Source organism: Brienomyrus brachyistius, unplaced genomic scaffold (assembly GCF_023856365.1).
Source record: "Brienomyrus brachyistius isolate T26 unplaced genomic scaffold, BBRACH_0.4 scaffold32, whole genome shotgun sequence".
NCBI classification, from domain to species: Eukaryota; Metazoa; Chordata; class Actinopteri; order Osteoglossiformes; family Mormyridae; genus Brienomyrus; species Brienomyrus brachyistius.
In genome coordinates, this window is record NW_026042307.1 from 3,193,598 (window position 1) to 3,213,877 (window position 20,280).

The 20,280-nt window shown below is 42.0% G+C and overlaps 1 protein-coding gene across 1 annotated transcript; it reads left to right on the forward strand.

Annotated features, from left to right (window-relative positions):
* The first annotated feature begins 457 nt into the window (after window positions 1–457).
* Window positions 458–17,942, forward strand: LOC125721152 (low affinity immunoglobulin epsilon Fc receptor-like). Its single transcript, XM_048997178.1, has 6 exons — window positions 458–620; window positions 3,432–3,533; window positions 3,637–4,515; window positions 4,870–5,012; window positions 16,203–16,297; window positions 16,569–17,942. Exons 1-6 carry the CDS (start codon window positions 524–526, stop codon window positions 16,705–16,707), a joined length of 1,455 nt encoding a protein of 484 aa, XP_048853135.1. The 5' UTR covers window positions 458–523; the 3' UTR covers window positions 16,708–17,942.
* The last annotated feature ends 2,338 nt before the right edge of the window (window positions 17,943–20,280 follow it).

Below are 20,280 nucleotides of genomic sequence, written 5' to 3' on the forward strand. Positions count from 1 at the left end.
TCTGTATTATTGTTTTAAGTTCTACTTAAAAAAATATATTTCTTTTTTTCCATATCTTTTGTAACTAGTTGCACAGTCAAAAGAGAGGTTTAGGATACATTTCACTGCATGTTGTACCTGTTTAACTATGCATGTGACAATTCAAAAAATCTTGAATCTTGAATCTCTAAGACTATACTGAATCTAACATATGATAACATAACAAAATATTTTTCTTTATATATATAATGAGCCTGAAGCTGCATGATACTGAAATGTAATTTAAACCATTAATTTATAATAAATAATTTATAATACTAGCTGAGAATTATATAATTAATTTTTTTATCACTCTTTTTACTTTTAAAAGTAGCTGGTTTGTATTTTTTCTCGGCTTCAGTGTTCTCTTCAAAGTTCAGGTGGTGCTGATCCATGTTGTTCCCGCCTCCTCTGCATGTCACAGTATAAACTGCACACCAAGCCCATGCAGCCCATTCACAGAAGTGCTATGTGTGGAGAGACAGGCAAACAGTGACACTGGGAAATGGAAATGCGTTTTGTAAGATTGGATGAGGGTAACTCAAGGGCAGAAAAGACAGAAACTGATGCTCATATGAACAGACCTGGACCTCAGTTCTCAGGTAGAAACACAAAACTCTTGCCTCAAATTAAAGCTATTGGTATGTGGTTATGTTAATGTATATTTGTTTATGTATTTACTGGTCACCACTATCCTGCAGTCCTGCAGTGAAATGTAATGATATCTATTCTTGTTTAACCTGTACAAATTATGATGCAACTGTAACTGCTAAATATTTACATATGTTGTGTCCATAAAAGTTTTCCCTACTTTATGAACGTTCGCTTTACGCTACTTTGCCGTGACAAAAGTCCTACATTAGCACGTGTTTTCGCTAATCAAAAGAAATTCAAAGAGGATTTTCGCTGTTATGAAAAAAGAAGAAACGCTTAAATGGTGACATTTTACCTGAAGGTATCATCTAGGTACCTTGTAGACGTACATAGATACCTTCGTAATGCATCATTATGGTCAGTATAAAAATTAATAAAGCTCTACAGCATCTTCTATTGACAGTCATAAGGTATTAAATTGTTGATTATAATATTTCATAAGCGCCAATGAAGCTTCTTATATAATGTGCTGTAGATACCTTCATACTGTAATAGTTCATAATGCATTATAATGGTCAGTATAAGAATTAAAGATTTTTGCACTGCACTAATGCATCTTTAGTGCATTATAAGGATGTAGGTTTGGTTTCAACCCCACCCCCTAAACACGCACAGTATTTCCTCAGTTGTGGTAGTGACATGTTCTTACTGTCCATATCCAAATCTACACCGGTATACTATAGATGAGAGCTTCATACAGCATTCATAATGTATAATAAACATGACTATGATATGTTATGCTTTTTATAAATATTTAGAGCCATGTTTATGATGCATTGTAATGTTTTATAAATGTGATACATGTATGTAATAGATTTATTACCTTGAAAATAGTCTGTAGGGTTTGCAAACTATGTATGTAAAGCGTGTCATGCCAGATATGTGACTATAACTATTGACCTCTGATTTTTATTATATTGTAGCACCGGGGGGACCAAGGCATCACAAGCATAGGGAAGGAAATAGAACAGACACTTTAATAGCAGTCCTTAACACATAGTAACACATCCACGCTCAGGCAAAAAAGACAAAGCAGTGTATGTACCACCTTAGACAGCTGAGGAAGTTTGGGGTCTCCCCTGCTGTCCTAAGGACTTTCCACTCTGGCGCTGTGGAGAGCATCCTCACTCAGAACATCTCATCATGGTATGGCAACATCTGCGTTTTGTACCAAAAAGCACTTCAGAGAATGATCCGTGTAGTGGAACGCTGCTGCAGGTCAGCTCTTCCTTCACTGCAGGCCATTTACACAAGGAGATGTAGATCCAGAGCCATAAGAATTGTAAGAGACCCTCTCATCCTGGTAACAAACTATTTCAGCTTCTGCAATCAGGCAGAAGGTTTCGCAACATCTTGACCAAGACAGAAATACTCAGGAGTTTTTATCCCCAGACCATTCGACTCCTCAATCAGGACACAGCCACCTCTCTCTACACTGTATTATAGTATAATATTATAGTACTTTCATACTATACTGGACAGCAACCTTCTCAGGGTCTCATTCTGATTGTCATCATTCCACACAATGCACTTTAACTATATAACTTATATCTGCATATCACACATCTGTAAATCTGTTTCAAATCTGTATTATATATAAGTTCTACTTAAAATTTAAAATGTCTTTTTTCCATATCTTTTGTAACTAGTTGCGCAGTCAGAAGAGTGGTTCAGGATACATTTTACTGCATGTTGTACCTGTATGACTATGCATGTGACAATTAAATAATCTCGAATATTAACAGGACTGTAAAAGGCACCCAACTAGCACCGCACCCAAATACACACAGTGGAAACACAAGGTGGTCAGACGCCGAACACAAGGTGGGAGAGTTATACAAACTAAAAACATGTGAGGATCGGACAGGGTACACACAAGACACGGGTAAACATACATGACACAATCAGAAACGCAACTGTAACCATAACAAGAACAACAATACAGCGGCTATTTACAATACGTAGACACAGGGCAATATACAGCAGCGCTTGCGAGGCACAGCTATAACTACTTGGAAGGTTATTTTTTCAATCTGGGAATGCTACAAAGTATTCCTCATATTAATTTATGGTAATTGTTTTTTTTTTTTTGCTTTATGCCATTTCAGCTTACAGAAGGTTTCATGGAAACCTGTATATCTTCAGCATGGCTTCTTAAACTTTTATTTCGTGCCTAGCCTCAACACTGACTCATTCCTCATGTCATTACGCAGGTTTACTGCGTGAAGAGGGAAGCCACATGAGATGATATCTGACAAGAGCACCAATTTTAAGGGAACTAGTACCGAGCTGAGGGAGACCTTTAACGTTTTAGCACGCTCTATAAGGGACCAACTGGCAGCCCAGCAGATCACTGTCTGCTTTAACCCACCTAGCGCTCCTCATTTTGGAGGATCCTGGGAATGGGAAATCCGCTCAGTGAAGACAGCCTTACGCACTATCCTTGGAGTTATGTGTCCTTGGATATAGCCAATTCTGGCCCTATCATTCCCAATTCCCTCTTGATGGGTACTTCTTATGCTATAACTGTTTAGTTACCAAATCCCAGTTTGTATGTGATATTTGGGTACTGGGTATTAAGGTATGTGTGAGTCCAACCAAAATGGACAAATGGTTACTGAAAAGGAAAACTGGAGAATGATGTATAAATAAAAGGACAAGAGCTTGTCATAATATGTAATAACTGTTGTTTTGCAGGTTCACACATTTCCTGTATTGTGTTTATTAGTGATAGATGTTTTTTTTTTCTCCACCCACAGTGTCTGAGTACAGAGGCAGACGATTCTACAAAGTGGCTACATTGTGTCTAGGAATGCTGTGTTTTCTCCTGCTGATAATAATCATAACACTGTGTGTCTACTGTGAGTTTCTTAATTACATTTTAGTAAAAGCTTTTGTCAGCTGACAAGATTATAGTATGTAGTATCCTTACACTACTGTATGCTTTGGTAATCCTTTTTCCAGATAACGGAATCAATGCGGAGATAAAGAGAAATGAAAACCGATGGATGCAGGCCTGTTCACATATTATGTCCAATTATACTGAGATAGATCAGCTAAAAATGAGATCTATAATCTGTGCAGCAGAGAAACTCCAGTTACAAACCAGTTACAATGCCTGTGTGACACAAAAAGACCAGCTGCAAACAAGTTGCAACTCCTGCACTGCAAAGACAGAGCAGCTGCAAGCCAACTACATCACCTGCACTGCACAGAAAAACCAGCTGCAAACAAGCTACAGTGCCTGCACTACACAGAAAGACCATCTGCAAACAAATTCCAGTATCTGCACTGCACAGAAAGACCACCTGCAAACAAATTACAACACTTGCAATACACAGAAAGACCAACTGCAAACAAGTTACAACACTTGCAATGCAAAGAAAGACCAGCTGCAAACAAGTTACAGCACCTGCGCTGCACTAAATGACTATATGCAATCAAGCTACAACAACTGCACTGCACAGAAAGACCAGTTCCAAACATATTCCAGCACCTGCAATGTACAGAAAGACCAGTTGCAAACAAGATACAGCATGTGCACTGCACAAAAAGACCAGCTACAAACAGATTCAAGCACCTGCACTGTACAGAAAAACGAGCTGCAAACAAGCTACAGCACCTGCACTACACAGAAAGACCAGCTGCAAACAAGTTATAGCACCTGCACTGCAGAGAAAGACCACCTGCAAGTAAATTATAGCACCAGCACTGCACAGAAAGACCAGCTGCAAGCAAATTATAGCACTTGCACTGTGCAGAAAGACCAGCTTAAAACAAATTACAGCACCTGCATCGCAAATAATGAACTTTTAGAGAATGAGAAAACACAACAATGTTCTGGTAAGTAAAACTTTAATATGACAATTTTCATATACAGTATAGTAAAATAAATATATAGGAACAAAGTAAAAGATATATGAAAAATAAAAAGAGATAATAAGCAGATAATATAAACCCCGAAGGTTTTAGCTAATTCTATTATTAGCTTTTCAAATCTTTTTCAACAGTCATTCATTAATTAACATTCACATTAACACGATTTTTCTATCAAGATGACACAGCTAGAGTAACTCTGTACGAATCTGAGTTTCATGAATGGTTGTTTTTTTTGAATACCAAAAGATCACCCACATCTGTTGTGCCATTTTCTGATTCCTGTAGTTACATAAACAAGACCTTCATTTTTTTCTTCAGAAAAACTATGTCCTGAGGGATGGACAAGGTTTGGGACACGGTTGTACTACTTCTCCACTGAGAAAAAGACTTGGCATGAGGGCCAGCAGGATTGTAAAAATAGAGGAGCGGATCTGATTATCATCAACAGTCAACAGGAACAGGTGAGACTTGAAAGTAGAATAATCCGTCTGCATCATGGAGGCTGTACAATTTCACTACTTTACTTAGCAGTAAAAAAAGAAACGACAGTCAATTACATGGAATATCCCCAAATTCATCTTCCCAAGAAATTAAATGGATTTTTTTTCTAATTCTTGAATCTTTGGTTAACATTTAAAATCTGTGATTGCGGTATTTGACTATTGAATGGTAAATGGTAAATACACTGCATTTATATAGCGCTTTCTACTCCTACAAGTACTTAAAGCGCTTTACATTTTTATGCCTCACATTCACACATTCACACACCGGTGGCGGAGGCTGCCATGCAAGGCGCCAACCTGCTCACCGGGAGCAATTTGGGGTTCACTGTCCTGCTCAAGGACACTTTAATGGGGTCAGGAGGAACCAAGGCTCAAACCTTCAACCCTCCAGTTACGATAGCACTACTTCCTGCGCCACCATCTTCCCCACGACCATCTTCCCCACATATTATATAAATAAAGGGTGTAAAGATGGATTTGTATTTTATTGCAGTGAAAATTAGACTCAAATGATTTGTATCTTCACCAAACTATATTACAGAATACCCAAATGATTAACTAATGACAAATGTAAAAATTCTGGATATGAATTAAGTCCACTCATTTGAGAATTCAAAATGCATGCATTTATGTCTAACGCTACAACTAACAGATAATCCACTTAACATAAAACATAATAACACAAAATAACCGAATAAAACAGAATAAAAATGAGCATGCTGGAATATGGGAAGGCAGTACTTTACTTTAAATGGGTACCCTTAAAGGAAATACTGTTCTGCACAGTAAGCCCTTGATCCTAAAAGCGCAACCCAAAATTATAAAGTAGATAAATGGGACATGATAGATTAGTAAATAAATGACCTTACATGGTCTGCGAATGCAGTCTTTGGAAATTTGTATGGAGAGGGTGAGATGGTCGAGAGATGAAGTTCAGGGGGCAAGGTCTGGAGCGGCTTTTTGTAGTTGGCAGTTACTATATCTTTCCCCTTTCACGTGGTTGATCTTCAAGCAGGTATCTTTCAGTCTTTCATTTCTGCCCGACCCCCTGAGTAATCCGAGGGGTATGCTCTTAAAGTCTAAAGTCTATGAATACCGATCATTGTGAATTTGACCCTCGGACTAATGATCAGGGATATCCAACCAGAGTTCTGGTCTAAGTTAAGTATTTAACTTTACATATTGCAGCGCTGGGCAGACCAAGACATCGCAGGAGCAGAGAAAGACATGGAGACTTGCTTTGCCAGGGAAATCACGTTCTTTATTCGCAGTCCTTAAAAGGACTACCACAGGCACCCAACGGGCATTGAACCAATCACACACAGGAAACATGAGGTTGTCAGATGCCGAACTGTAAGATGCTCTGTAAGATCCGAATTCCTACCGAATGACTGAGCTCCTCACCCTATCTCTATCACCCTGCGGAGAAAACGCATTTCAGGCACTTGCACTCACAATCTCGTTCTTTCGGTCACTACCCATAGCTCATAACCATAGGTGAGGGTAGGAACATAGATCAACTGGTAAATCGAGAGCTTTGCTGACGCCACACCGACCCGCCTATCGATCTCCCGCTCTATTCTTCCCTCAATCATGAAGAAGACCCCGAGATACTTAAACTCCTACACTTGAGGAAGGACCCCCTCCCCAACCCAGAGAGAGCACTCCACCCTTTTCCGGCTGAGGACCATGGTCTCAGATTTGGAGGTGCTGATTTTCATTTCAGCCACTTCACACTCAGCTGCGAACTGCTCCAGTGAGAGCCGATGGTCATGGTCCGATGAGGCTAACAGAACCACATTCTCTGCAAAAAGCAGAGACCTAATCCTGAGGTCACCAAACCGGACACCTTCAACGTCCTGGCTGCTCCTAGAAATTCTGTCCATAAAAGTTATGAACAGAATCGGTGACAAAGGGCAGCCATGAGGGAGTCCAACCCTCACTGGACGAGCTCTGGCACCGGTCGTACAGAGGCCGAACAGCCCTTATAAGGCAGCACGGCACCCCATACTCCCGGAGCACTCCCCACAGGACTCCCCGAGAGAAGCGGTCGAATGCCTTCTCCAAGTCCACAAAACACATGTAGACTGCTTGGGCAAACTCCCAGCACTTTCTAGGACACTGCTGAGAGTATAGAGCTGGTCCACTGTTCCACGGCCAGGGCGAAAACCACACTGCTCCTCCTGAATCTGAGGTTCGACTATCCGACAGACCCTCCTCTCCAGAACCCCCGAATAGACCTTACCAGGGAGGCTGAGTAGTGTGATCCCCCTATAGTTGGAACACACCCTCCGGTCCCCCTTCTTGAAGAGGGGGACCACCACCCCAGTCTGCCAATCCAGAAGCACCGGCCCCGATGTCCACGCAATGCCGCAGATGCGTGTCAACCAAGATATCCATCCAGAGCCTTGAGGAACTCCGGGTGGATCTCATCCACCCCTGGGGCCCGGCCACCGAGGAGCTTTTTAACCACCTCAGCGACCTCTGCCCCAGAGATAGGTGAGTCCACCCCCAAGTCCCCAGACTCTGCTTCCTCATTGGAAGGCGTGTCTGTGGGATTGAGAAGGTCTTCGAAGTATTCCTTCCACCAACCCACAACGTCCGGAGCTGAGGTCAGCAGCACACCATCCGCACTATAAACAATGTTGATGCTGTACCGCTTTCCCACCCTGAGACGCCGGATGGTGGACCAGAATCTCCTCAAAGCCGTCCGGAAGTCATTTTCCATGGCCTCGCCAAACTCCTCCCATACCCGAGTTTTTGCCTCAGCGACCGCAAAAGCCGCATTCCGCTTGGCCCGCCGGTACCTATCAGATGCCTCCGGAGTCCTACAGGCCAAAATGGCCCGATAGGACTCCTTCTTCAGCTTGACAGCATCCCTCACTGCCGGTGTCCACCAGCGGGTTCGGGGATTGCCGCCACGATAGGCACCGGCCACCTTACGGCAACAGCTTCGGTCAGCCACCTCAATAATGGAGGCACGGACCATGGCCCATTCGGACCCAATATCCCTCGCCTCTCCTGGGACATGGGCGAAGTTCTGCCGGAGGTTGCAGTTGAAGCTCCTCCTGACAGGAGATTCCGCCAGGCGTTCCCAAAAGACTGGTCTGCACTATATGCTTGGGTCTGCCAGGTCTGACCAGCTTCCTCCCCCACCAGCGGAGCCAACCCACCACCAGATGGTGATCAGTTGACAGCTCCACCCCTCTCCTTACCTGAGTGTCCAATGCATGTGGCCGCAAGTCTGATGACACGACCACAAAGTCGATCATCGAACTGCGGCCTAGGGTGTCCTGATGCCAAGTGCACGTATTGACACCCTTATGCTTGAACATGGTGTTCATTATGGATAATCCGTGACGAGCACAGAAGTCCAATAACAAAACACCACTTGAGTTCAGATCAGAGGGGCCATTCCTCCCAATCACGCCCCTCCAGGTCTCACTGTCATTGACCACGTGAGCATTGAGGTCCCCCAGTAGAAAAAGAGAGTCCCTGGGAGGAGCGCTCTCCAACACCTCTGCCAAGGACTCCAAAAAGGGTAGGTATTCTGAACTGCTGTTTGGTGCATAAGCACAAACAACAGTCAGGACCCGTCCCCCCACCCGAAGGCGAAGGGAGACTACCCTTTCGTCCACTGCGGTAAACTCCAATGTTCAGGCGTCCAGCCAAGGGGCAATAAGTATGCCCACCCCTGCTCGGCGCCTCTCCCCGTGAGCAACTCCAGAGTGGAAGAGGGTCCAACCCCCTTCGAGGAGACTGGTTCCAGAGCCAAAGCCTTGCATCGAGGTGAGCCCGACTACATCTAGTTGGAACCTCATAGCCACCAGCTCAGGCTCCTTCCCCACCAGAGAGGTCACATTCCATGTCCCTAGAGCTAGCTTCTGCAGCCGAGGATCAGACTGATAAGGTCTCCGCCTTTGGCCGCTGCCCAACTCTCACTGCACCCGATCCCTTTGGCCCCTCCTACATGTGGTGAGCCCATTGGAGGGGGGACCCATGTGCCTTCTTCGGGCTGTGCCCGACCAGGCCCCATGGGTACAGGCCTGGCCACCAGGCGCTCGCCATCGAGCACCACGCCCAGGCCTGGTTCCAGGAGGGGGCCCCGGTGACCCGCGTCCAGGTGAGGGAAAAATGTGTGCCCATGTTTTTGTTCATCATAAGGGGTCTTTTGAGCCGCACTTTGTCTGGTTCCTCACCCAGGACCTGTTTGCCTTGGGTGACCCTACCTGGGGCATAAAGCCCCAGGCAACTTAGCTCCTGGGATCATTGGAACACGCAAACCCCTCCACCACGATAAGGTTTCGGCTCCAGGAGGGGTCCATCTATCATCAAATACACAATTCAGTCTAGTTATAAAAAGAAATAATTATTCATATTAAATCAACAGACAGGAATAATATATTATAACTAAACAAATAAGCAACTTTAAATATATAGTTGCAACAGAGGTGGAATAATTTCATATTTAGCACACAAAAATAAGGATAAAGCACTCGAGACAGAACTGGAACAGAAAATTAAAGCTTTGGAATTAGCACATGTTGCCTCCCAAGAAAAACACCTTCTCAATAAGCTGAGAAAATGTAAAATGGAACTGCAAGAATTAAGAGACAAAAAACTCAGTTTTACTTACAGAGATTACGCTTGGACAATATTGAACATGGTAATAAATCTAGTAAGTTTGTAACAAATCAACTAAAACAGAATAAAGAAAATGTAGCAATATCTTCAGTTACAGACCCCAATGGGAAGACAACTCGTAGCCCAGGAGAGATAAATAGGATATTTAGGGAAAAATTATGCTCACCTAATATTAATCCAACCAATCCTGAAATAGAAGAGTTCTTAAATAACATCGACCTACCAAAATAAAATAATGAACAAATAACGGCATTAGAGTTATCTCTCTCAATAGTGGAACTTTACGATGCATTACAATGTATGCCTAACGGGAAAGCCCCAGGTCCAGAAGGATTTCCAGCAGAATCCTACAAAACATTTTGGCCTCTGCTAGCACCACTATTCCATAGAATGGTTATAGAAATTAAAGAAACTTGCAGTATTCCTCCAAATATGAATTGTGCAGATATTAACCTGCTCCTCAAACCTGACAAAGACCATAGTCTCCCCTCTACCTGTCGACCAATATCACTCATAACTGCAGATCTTAAAATCATCAGCAAGCATTGGCTGGTAGAAATGAAAAAGTAATACCTTATATAATACATCCGGATCAAACGGGTTTCATAAAGGCAGACAGACTACTAACAACATCAGGAGACTAATTAACATAATAGACTACTGTAGTATTCAAAATAAGGAAGCCATAATCGTCTCATTGGACGCAGAAAAGGCTTTTGACAGGGTAAACTGTAAATTTCTACTGACAACCTTACTAAAATTTGGATTTAACGAGAACTTCGTAACCTGAATTAAAATTTTATACAGTTCACCTAAAGCCTACGTAAAAATGAATGACCAAATCTCCACAAGCTTCATTCTCAAAGGTTGTTGGTAACATTTTCATTTTGCTCAGTTAAGTGCAGCACTTGTTATGTGGCTGAGTAAGTGTTTTAAGTTATAATGTCAATATTCATGGAGATTGGAGTTATTGTATAAACTGTAGTCTTAAGTTTTCTTTCTTTAACTCCTCTTGAATTAACACGGCCAATGAGTTACAAGATTTTATGTCCATTTTGCAAACTTCCTAATAACTTTATATAAATAAATAACCACTAAAAAACTACTATCTAGGGTTTATGTGTATCTAGCACAATCTATTACGCTCTCACTCCCTACCCACAACCCAGACACTATCTTCTGGAGGCAAATTTGCTTGAATACCTTTCGAATGACTCAGAACTCCAACCTGCAGCTAATACAGTACAAAATGTTACACCAAACGCACTACACAGGGCAAAGGATGTTCCAGATGGGTATAAGAAATACTGACATATGCGTAACTTGTAAGAAAGATGCACCAGATAATAATCTGCATGCTTTCTGGTACTGCACTCCGGTCAATGAATTCTGGCAAAGGATCTGTGAAGACTTATCGATACACCAGGGGCATCCAATCCCACCATCCCCCTCACTCTGCCTGCTTGGGGACCTCACTAATATTAATATAGACAGGAATAACTCTTGCATGCTTCTCACAGTACTAACCATTGCCAAGAAAACAATCCTTCTTAACTGGAAGTCAAAAGAGGGGTCCGCTCCCGGGTTTGGGGGGTGGGGGCTGCACTTCGTATGGGCCTTCCTTCAGTCATCCTGCAGTGTTGGGGGGGGGGGGGGGGGGGGCGTGCCGGGTTGCTGCTGTGGGCCGCGGTCCGTCCTGCCAGGGGGTGGGCTTGGGAGGCTGGGGCCCCTCCGGCATGTGAGAGGCCCTCTGCCTGGGGGGGGCGGTGGGCTCCCGGTTGAACCCGCTTGCCTCGGTGGGGGGGGTCACGGGCAGGACTGGGGGGCTCGCTTCCTGTTCCCCCTCACAGGCTTCCTCTCAGGTTGGGCAGGCGGTTGTCTCTGGGACACGTGGTTGCCTGGTTCCCCCTGACTTCGCCTTGGACCTGGGGGTGGGGGGGGCACTGTCACGCCCCCTGACAGCATCAATTACCAGCACATCCAATGACAAATCAGTTCACACCTACCACACTTGCACATACAAGAATGGGCGCATATAAGGTTGAGTGTTCATTATCATTATTATTATTACTTTTTAGAGTGATAGATATAGGAATTGAAATATATGTGTATATGTGTATGATTACGTGCATATGCTACATATATATATAATACCTATTTGTAACATGATTACTATTATTATTGTCGTTGTTGATATTAGTAGTAGTTAGAAATAGTAAGAATGTTTTTGATCCATGCACATGTTGCGGGGGGGAGTCCAGGTTAACCAGCTTGGCTATAAGGATGTCTGGGATAATGGTATTAAAAGCTGAATTAAAATCAATGAAGAGCATCCTTACTAAAGTCCTAGGATTCTCTAGATGTTGCAGAGCAGAGTGGAGGGCAATGGAAATTGCGTCTTCGGTGGACCTGTTTGCCTTATAGGCAAACTGATGGGGGTCAGAGCCAGGTGGGAGGCAGTCCTTTATGTGCTTTAAGCCAGCTTCTCAAAACACTTTGCAACCACAGGTGTCAGTGCAATGGGTCTGTAGTCATTGAGGCTACTGACGTTATAGGACTTGGGGACTGGGACTATTATTGCAGATATGCTTGAAGGGTGAGTGTGTGTGGGCTGAGCTCAGAGGAGGCTATGGACAGGGCAGTTTGCGTGGAAGGAGTGTCTACAGTTCTCTCAAAGCGAGCAAAGAAGTGATTTAATTCCTCTGCTAATGAGATGTCCATGTTTCCCATATATGTCCCGCTGCCATTGTAATTAGCAATTTGTTTCAGACCCTCGCATACCTTTCTGGGGTTATTATCTGAGAGGTCATTTGATAACTTATTTGAATAGGCCCGTTTTGCTTCTCTGATGCTTTTTAAGCAGTTGAGCTTGATGTTGCAACTCTGTTTACAGCCAATTCCTTTAGTAAAACTTTAAGCAAATATATGTGTATATTTATTTTATTTATTTATCCATTTTTTTGTAGTTTTCACGGTGCTCATACGGTGGTCAGGATGTTCCTGAATGCTTCCTATGAAGACACAATAAAGTGCTGCACCTGTTAGAGACTCTCTTCCTTTATTATTGATGTCAAGGAATTCTACAAATAGTATTATAACTACTATATTTTTAGGGGGTGCTAGGGATCATTTTACGGGGGGGCTCAAGCCTACCCTAAATAGACCTATTAGTTTTCCCATTAGAAATGAATGGTTAGTCCCCACAAAGATATAACATTTGTATTAAGCTGACCTCATTCTCCAGAGTATAATTGAAAACAAAGCAGTGGCCATTTTACCAGGGAACAAGTAGTAACAGCAGCAAGAAAAACCCGAATCTAAGTTTCTTTTTTATACGTTAGTGTAGAGCCCTTAAAATGTTTATATTCAAGATTCAATATTAGGACTTCATTTACCAAGATTTCTTAATTGCTACTGGTTCCTGCCAAAAGTTATGGCGCCTACTGTACCGTATACACATTCTTAGCCAATCTGGTGCTGTTTAATTGACAGACAGATATTTTAGCCAATCAGGGGTTAAGTTAGGTGGCGGGTGAGATTCGAGTCGGGAGAGGAAAAAACGGAGAGAGAGGACTGTACACAAGTGTAGCTACTGGTAGTTTGATTAATAAACTGCAACTAGTAAATGGAGACTTATTGGAGCCCAAATATTAAGCTGTATTGCAGAGAAAGTTTGAACGACCAGTATTTGTTTACATTTCCTAGTTTTCCGGTGATTCTATGGGCTGCTCTTTGTTTTACCTTTTTCGCTCCTGAGTTTAGTCCTGAGTTTAGTCCTACATGGATTGTTCACTGCGCGAGCCTACAGTTTATTGCTGCTGAAGCTGAGAGTGTTGGAACGCTACTGCGAGCATCGCAAGGAGTTCGTTCCCGAGGCCCAGAGCACTGCGGGTCATCAAGCTTCGGTTTGTTGGAACTTCTGCTGCGGCCTGTTTCATCACCACCGTGATAAAAAAATATCGGAGGGATGGCAACTACCCGAACTGAGTGATTTTTCCCTGGATCCAAATATGAACTTTTCAAACCTCATTAAACATTTAATGCGTTTACCAATAGATCATAAATGGTAAATAGCTCATTTGGAACTTTTGTGTTAATCTGATCAATTGTGTGTTGCAGTGTTTTCTATATATATTGTGGGTTATTGCAACATTGATTGAGAGACTAAACCACTAGTGTTCGTCTTGCTTATCTTATTTCGCTGTCATAAAACCAGTACATAGAGGAGCTGATTGTGTTCTGGTTTGAAACTTGAGCAATTTGACGATTGATAAATCTGACTGGTTCTCTTTTCCTTCATGCTGGTACTTTTTCCTTCTTTTCCTTAAAAGGTGACTGTTAAACGTAATATCAGCTATTCAGATCCTTAATAAGTAATTGAAGTTGATCTTAAGGATTGTGTGTGTTTTTTTATTAGTTATCATTATATACCTTTCAAGGGTACATGAGAAATAAAAGTGAAGGTGTATTGAGTTTCCAAACACTTCCAAACATTTTGAAAGGGTTTGAAACTTGTATCCTGGGGAAATACATAGCGTACTGCATTGTTTGGTGGTATATTATTCTCCCATTGGAGGCAGCGCACTAATTGGCTTATCAGAACATTGGTTTAGTGAACAGAAAATCCAGTCAGCTGAACATCATCAGCTGGGAACCACTTTGTGAAATTTGTAGTTGTCTTACGTCAGACCTTCAAGCTAACTTATCCTACTGTAGGTCTTGTTGCTTGACTCTGCTGGTTGGAGCCTGCCTGTTATTATGAGGGGGTTAAATTAGGTTTGTAAAAATCAAGGCAAAGGCACAGAATAACTACCAGAAAGGCGACAGAAAGCTTGCCTAAAAGCCATCAGCTGAAAGAACTTGAATGACGGTACTGTCAGGAAGTGGCCCATTTGTGTTCTGAGCATTTCCTTACAGGCAGAGATGGACAGTATTTCAAATGTATTTAAAATACGTATTTATTTATAAATATTTTGTAATTTGTCTTTTGCTGGGCATTTTTTTTAAACAAAATACTTTAAGAGATTGTACTTTATGTATTTAAAATATTTAATAATAAAATGTTATTTTAATAAACTTTATCACCAGGCTTACCAACTTTTAAATATAGCCTATCACCATCTTTGGCAGTAACCCAAGGAAAAAAAAAGCTGCTTTGGTGATCAGTGCAAACTGCCTTAACGTAAAGTATGTAGTAAAATAGGTATTTATTGCTGATTGAATATCAGTATAAGACATAAAACAGCGATTAACAAACAACAATGCTCTAAAACTTTTGTATGAACTTGCTAGCCTGTTATAGCTAAGTATGTCTATATGGAAGCCTTCATTAGTGATAAATCAGACTAGCTACTAAGGACAAAATAATATTTCTGTCAGCTAAATGTAGGAGTTTTTATAGCCACTGAGCCTGTGTAAAAGGGAGACCGAACTGGTCTGCATATCATGCGTGACGGCCATTGGTCCCATTTTTATTTTTTTGAGTGTATATCTAAAAATCAGTTTCTTTGAGTTTGTGCATGTTCAGCACCCAACTATAAGACAAAGCAGGAAATTCACACATTCTGATAATTAAAGAAAGCGTTACTGTGCCTCATTGCGTGTGTATTTAGACTTTATGGTCAACTGTAGTGACAGATTATTTCCTTCAAATGTTAAGAAGAAAGGACTCAGTCCCTTTTTCCTGAACAAAATACAACTGCGTCTGGTCCTCGGCACTTGTTATAAATTTTGTTTATGTGAAACTTTACTTAACATTTTAAAGGAAACATCAAACTTTATGCATCTGAGCAACATACATCTTCGACATTCCCTAGTAAAACGCACAAATTATGATGTAATACACATATAGCTTAATATAATCCCTTACAAACCTGTGTGTGCATATATATTTGTGTGTGGGGGGGGGTGTATACATTTGTATGTGTATACATTTGTGGACCAAAATATCCTCAAAGTGTGGTAAAACGTGAAACTTTTAAAAATCTGTGAATACAATCAAAAAAGTAAAACTGGGGTTAAGGGTGTCGTGATTGTGATTTTTTCCCATAGAAATGAATAGAAGTTCCCCATTTAGGTACATCAACATGAGTGTGTGTGTGTGTGTGTGTGTGTGTGTCTGTGTGTGTGTGTGTGTGTGTGTGTGGCTTTTGGAATCATCAGCCCTCTTTGTCCATTCCCTTGTCCATACTAATCAAAGCTGCACTCCAGCCAAGCCCAGACCACCTGGGGGCCCCAACTTGCACTAGGCTTGGATATTTATCTTCAGCCCAACTTGGTGGTACATCCCTCGCCTTCCAGGGGTACCCATATCTCCAAATCATAAAACTTGGAATGTTAGTCTTCCCTTATCTTGTTATCTGGATGATCTTTGCAGTTGTGGGTGTGATCCTACATTATGTTTTCCCTCTCCTGATTATTCTCTTCTTCAGAAAATATAATAATTGTAAAAATCTAAGTTAATGTTCATTAATACTCATGTGTACATTACTCTTTCTACTTAAGGGTGTTATACTTCATATGGATGTCTGGATCGGTCTGACAGATAGTGACCATGAAGGAACCTGGAAATGGGTGGATGGGACACCACTGACCACAAGGTAAGAGAGATTTTACTGGATCTGTTAATAAAATATTTTTTACTTTGTTACTTGTAGATGCACATGACTGCAAATTGCAAATTAATATCTTTAAACAGAATGACATCAAGTAATACACTTCTATTGATTTTAACTTTGTAGTTTAATATAGCCAAAAGAATGGTAGGAGCAGGAGTTGTTAAAGCAGGAATAAATCCTTAAGTAACTTATGTAAATAATGATGATTATTATTTTTTGCTATTAATAATATTTATTTTGGTTTGTTGTTCAGTTTCTGGAGGGATGGGGAACCTAATAACGCTGGTGAGGAGGACTGTGCACATAACGTTGCAGGAAAAAACCCCATAAAGAGCTGGAATGACGCACTCTGCTCTTATAAGTCATTCTGGGTGTGTGAGAAGGAAGCGTAGTGCACAAACACACACACATACACACACACACAGAGACACACACATACACACAGACAGACACGCACATACACTTACACAGATGCACACTCACTCATAAACACAAACTCACAAACACAGAAACACACATACAGTGGGTGCACTTAAAAAGCATGTTTTTACAGTGTAAGGTAAGATGAATACCTCAGGGCACACACACCATTCACACCTACGGACAATCTGGTAACTCCAATTCACCTTAGTATGTTTTTGGACGGAGAGAACAAGCAAACTCCACGCAGACAGACCCAAGGTGAAGACTCAAGCCCTGGTCCCAGAGGTGTGAGGCAGCAGTGCTAACCACTGCAACGCCACCTTGTCCATCGTCATTATTCCTTATTGTAATGTCTGTGTCATTTTTTATTACATTTTTTTTGGAGCGGCTGTCACGCCCAGCTCGTCCGATCATTGTGTGCCACGCCCCCCGATCATCCACATGTGCTTCATGCCCAGCTGTTTCCTGTTATTTTCGGCTTGTCTTTTGTATTTAGTCCACGTCTGAGTCCGTCTTCCTCAGACTTGTTATTAATGTTAGTTACTCTTAGTTTGTTGCTGTCCGCCCTGTCTCTCCTGTTCCCTTATTAAACTTCGTTTTCCCTGCCTGCCTGCCTCGTCTTTCCCCGCTTCCTGCTCGCCCGTCCAACCCCATACCTGACAGAGGCGTTTTTTTGCATCGCAGAACAAATTCTGCTGAAGGAACTGTATGAAGAATACAAAGATATACAGTAATCGCTAAAAAACTGTGGCCATAAATACAGCCAGGGAGTTGGCTTGGCAAAGAATTGCAGACACCCTAAATGCATAAGTTATGTAAATGTTACAAGTGTCTAATATAGTGGCACAGTGGTACAGTGGTTTATGCTGCATTCATGTGTCATTCTTACTGTATGTTTTTATTCCGTATTATTTGATCTTTGTAAAATACTTTAAATCGCATCTGTGTGAAATGTTCTGCACAAATAACTGTATCTTGTCTTTCCTTTTTACTAATGAACTTTCAAAGTAGATTGACTAAACAAATTATAAAAATATCTTCCTGTTCATATTTTAACAATTTTTTTTAAATTTCATTCATTGCATTTCATGTTTGAATCTGTTATATAGTTGTTGGGTTAACAACGCAAACGGACAAGCCGCTTCAGCCTGAAACCGTGGATTTTACTTTTCATTTCAAATAAAACGCTGGGTGGCCAACTTTGGTTAGTAGGCTGGAGGGAGATTTTCAATTCAAGACAAGTTTTCACACACAAGCACGTGCATTTACATCTATGTAAAAGTTTTATTACCTTGTAAACAGTCTGTAGTCTTTGCAAAGTACCCCAATGCTATTCGTGTAGCTAATTTTAGGTTTATAATGGAATACTGTTAGGGTTATCTTCTTCTGAAGATACGCTGGAAACCAACCAGTCTCTGAACACAGAACAACACAGACAGCTGTGATGACTTTTTACTTACTGCAAGGGATGTCCGGTCTCGACCTTGAGGTGTTAGCCTCTCAGCCTGAAACAGCCAACTTCGAAGGAGGAAGTCCCCTCACAGTATCTTTTATTGAGGTACACAAACAGGATATGCAAATAATATTCAACATTGTTTATCACCATGTATGGGGTGGAAATATTCAAGCGACAGTTCTTAAGACGTGTTATTGCTAAATTAAGATCAAGCTGCTGCAGAGTGTTATTTCTATGGCATCTAGCAAAATGACAATAAAAAAAGTACATATTTCTCTAACATATACTATATATGCACTGCTAAAAAAAATTAAAGGAACACATCAGATCTCAATGGGGAAAAAAATCATACTGGATCTATACTGATATGGACTGGGTAATGTGTTAGGAATGAAATGATGCCACATCATTTGATGGAAATTAAAATTATGAACCTACAGATACTACGAAAATCAAAGTGAAAAAATGATGTGGCAGGCTTGTCCATTTTGCTGAAATTTCATTGCAGCAACTCAAAATTATACCCAGTAGTTTGTTTGGCCCCCACATGCTTGTTTGACTGCCTGATAATGTCGGGTATGCTCTTAATGAGACGACGGATGGTGTCCTGAGGGATCTCCTCCCAGTTCTGGACCAGGGCATCACTGAGCTCCTAGACAATCTGAGGTGCAACCTGCCAGTGTCAGATGGACCAAGACCTAATGTCCCAGAGATATTCTGTTGGATTTAGGTCAGGTGAGCATGAGGGTCAGTCAATGGTATCAATTCCTTCACCCTCCAGGAACTGCTTGCATACTCTCACCACATGAGGCCGGGCATTATCGTGCACCAGGAGGAACTGTTGGAGTTAGACTCTGCCGAGTCCGTTGATGAGGAAAGAGATGCACACTGGAGGCGAAGGATGGGTGTAACTCAGCTCTCTTTATTCCTTGCACAGATCGATCCGGGAGCCACACTCAGATGCACAAACAGTACATACCCGAGGAAGCTCAAACTCTGTTGTCTGTGTCTGGCTTATATAGCCCGTCTGGGCATCTGCTGGTCTTGTTATTTTCCACTCCCGTGACATACGTGACATAGAACTCTATTTTGACTTTTGCTTTTTGTTAGGCCCAGTAGGTCAGTGAGCATAATGTCACAAAAACCCTGCAACACACACCTTCTGCTTTTTCTGTTACACCACAGTTTAGGGTGAGGCCCAGTGCCCTGCCTGCCTGCAAGTTGGTTCCTATTTTTTAGTGTGACAAAGTTTAGCACAAAGCTTATCCCCCTCAGAACCCAGGACCCAATGCACCAGCATAGGGTCTGACAATGGGTCCAAGGATTTCATCCCGATACCTAAAGGCAGTCAAGGTGCCGTTGTCTAGCCTGAAGAGATCTGTGCGTCCCTCCATGGATATGCCTCCTCAGACAATCACTGACCCACCACCAAACTTTTCATCCTGAATGATGTTACAGGCAGCATAATGTTCTCCACGGCTTCTCCAGACCCTTTCACATCTGTCATATGTCCTCAGGGTGAATCTGCTCTTATCTATGAAAAGCACAGGGCCAATCGAGCTCCATGGTGCCGGGCAGTGAGCCCAGGGCACACTAGAAGATGTTGGGCCCTCAGGCCACTCTCATGAAGTCTGATTCTGATTGTTTGGTCAGAGACATTCACACCAGTGACCTACTGGAGGTCATTTTGTAGGGTTCTGGCAGTGTTCACCCTGTTCCTCATTGCATAAAGAAGCATATTCCGGTCCTGCTGATGGGTTAAGGACCTTCTACGGCCTGTCCAGCTCTCCTTGAGTATCTGCCTGTCTCCTGGAATCTCCTCCATACCCTTGAGACTGTGCTTGGAGACACAGCGAACCTTCTGGCAATGGCACGTATTAATGCGCCATCCTGGAGGAGTTGGACTACCTGTGCAACTTCTGTAGGGTCCAGGTATCGCCAAATGCTACTAGTAGTGACACTGACCGTAGCCAAATGCAAAACTAGTGAAAAAATTGTCAAAAACGACGGGGAGGGAAAAATGTCAACCCTGAAATCATAAATTTTTTTTTTGTTTTACCTGAGTTAATTTGTTTTAAAAATAACA

Excerpts from the sequence above, each read along its gene's own strand:
- LOC125721152 (XM_048997178.1), top strand. The coding sequence starts at position 524 with ATGGAAATGCGTTTTGTAAGATTGGATGAGGGTAACTCAAGGGCAGAA. Across the intron at positions 4,516-4,869 it reads GAAAACACAACAATGTTCTG|AAAAACTATGTCCTGAGGGA; the intron begins GTAAGTAAAACT and ends TTTTTTCTTCAG. Across the intron at positions 16,298-16,568 it reads GGGACACCACTGACCACAAG|TTTCTGGAGGGATGGGGAAC; the intron begins GTAAGAGAGATT and ends TTTGTTGTTCAG.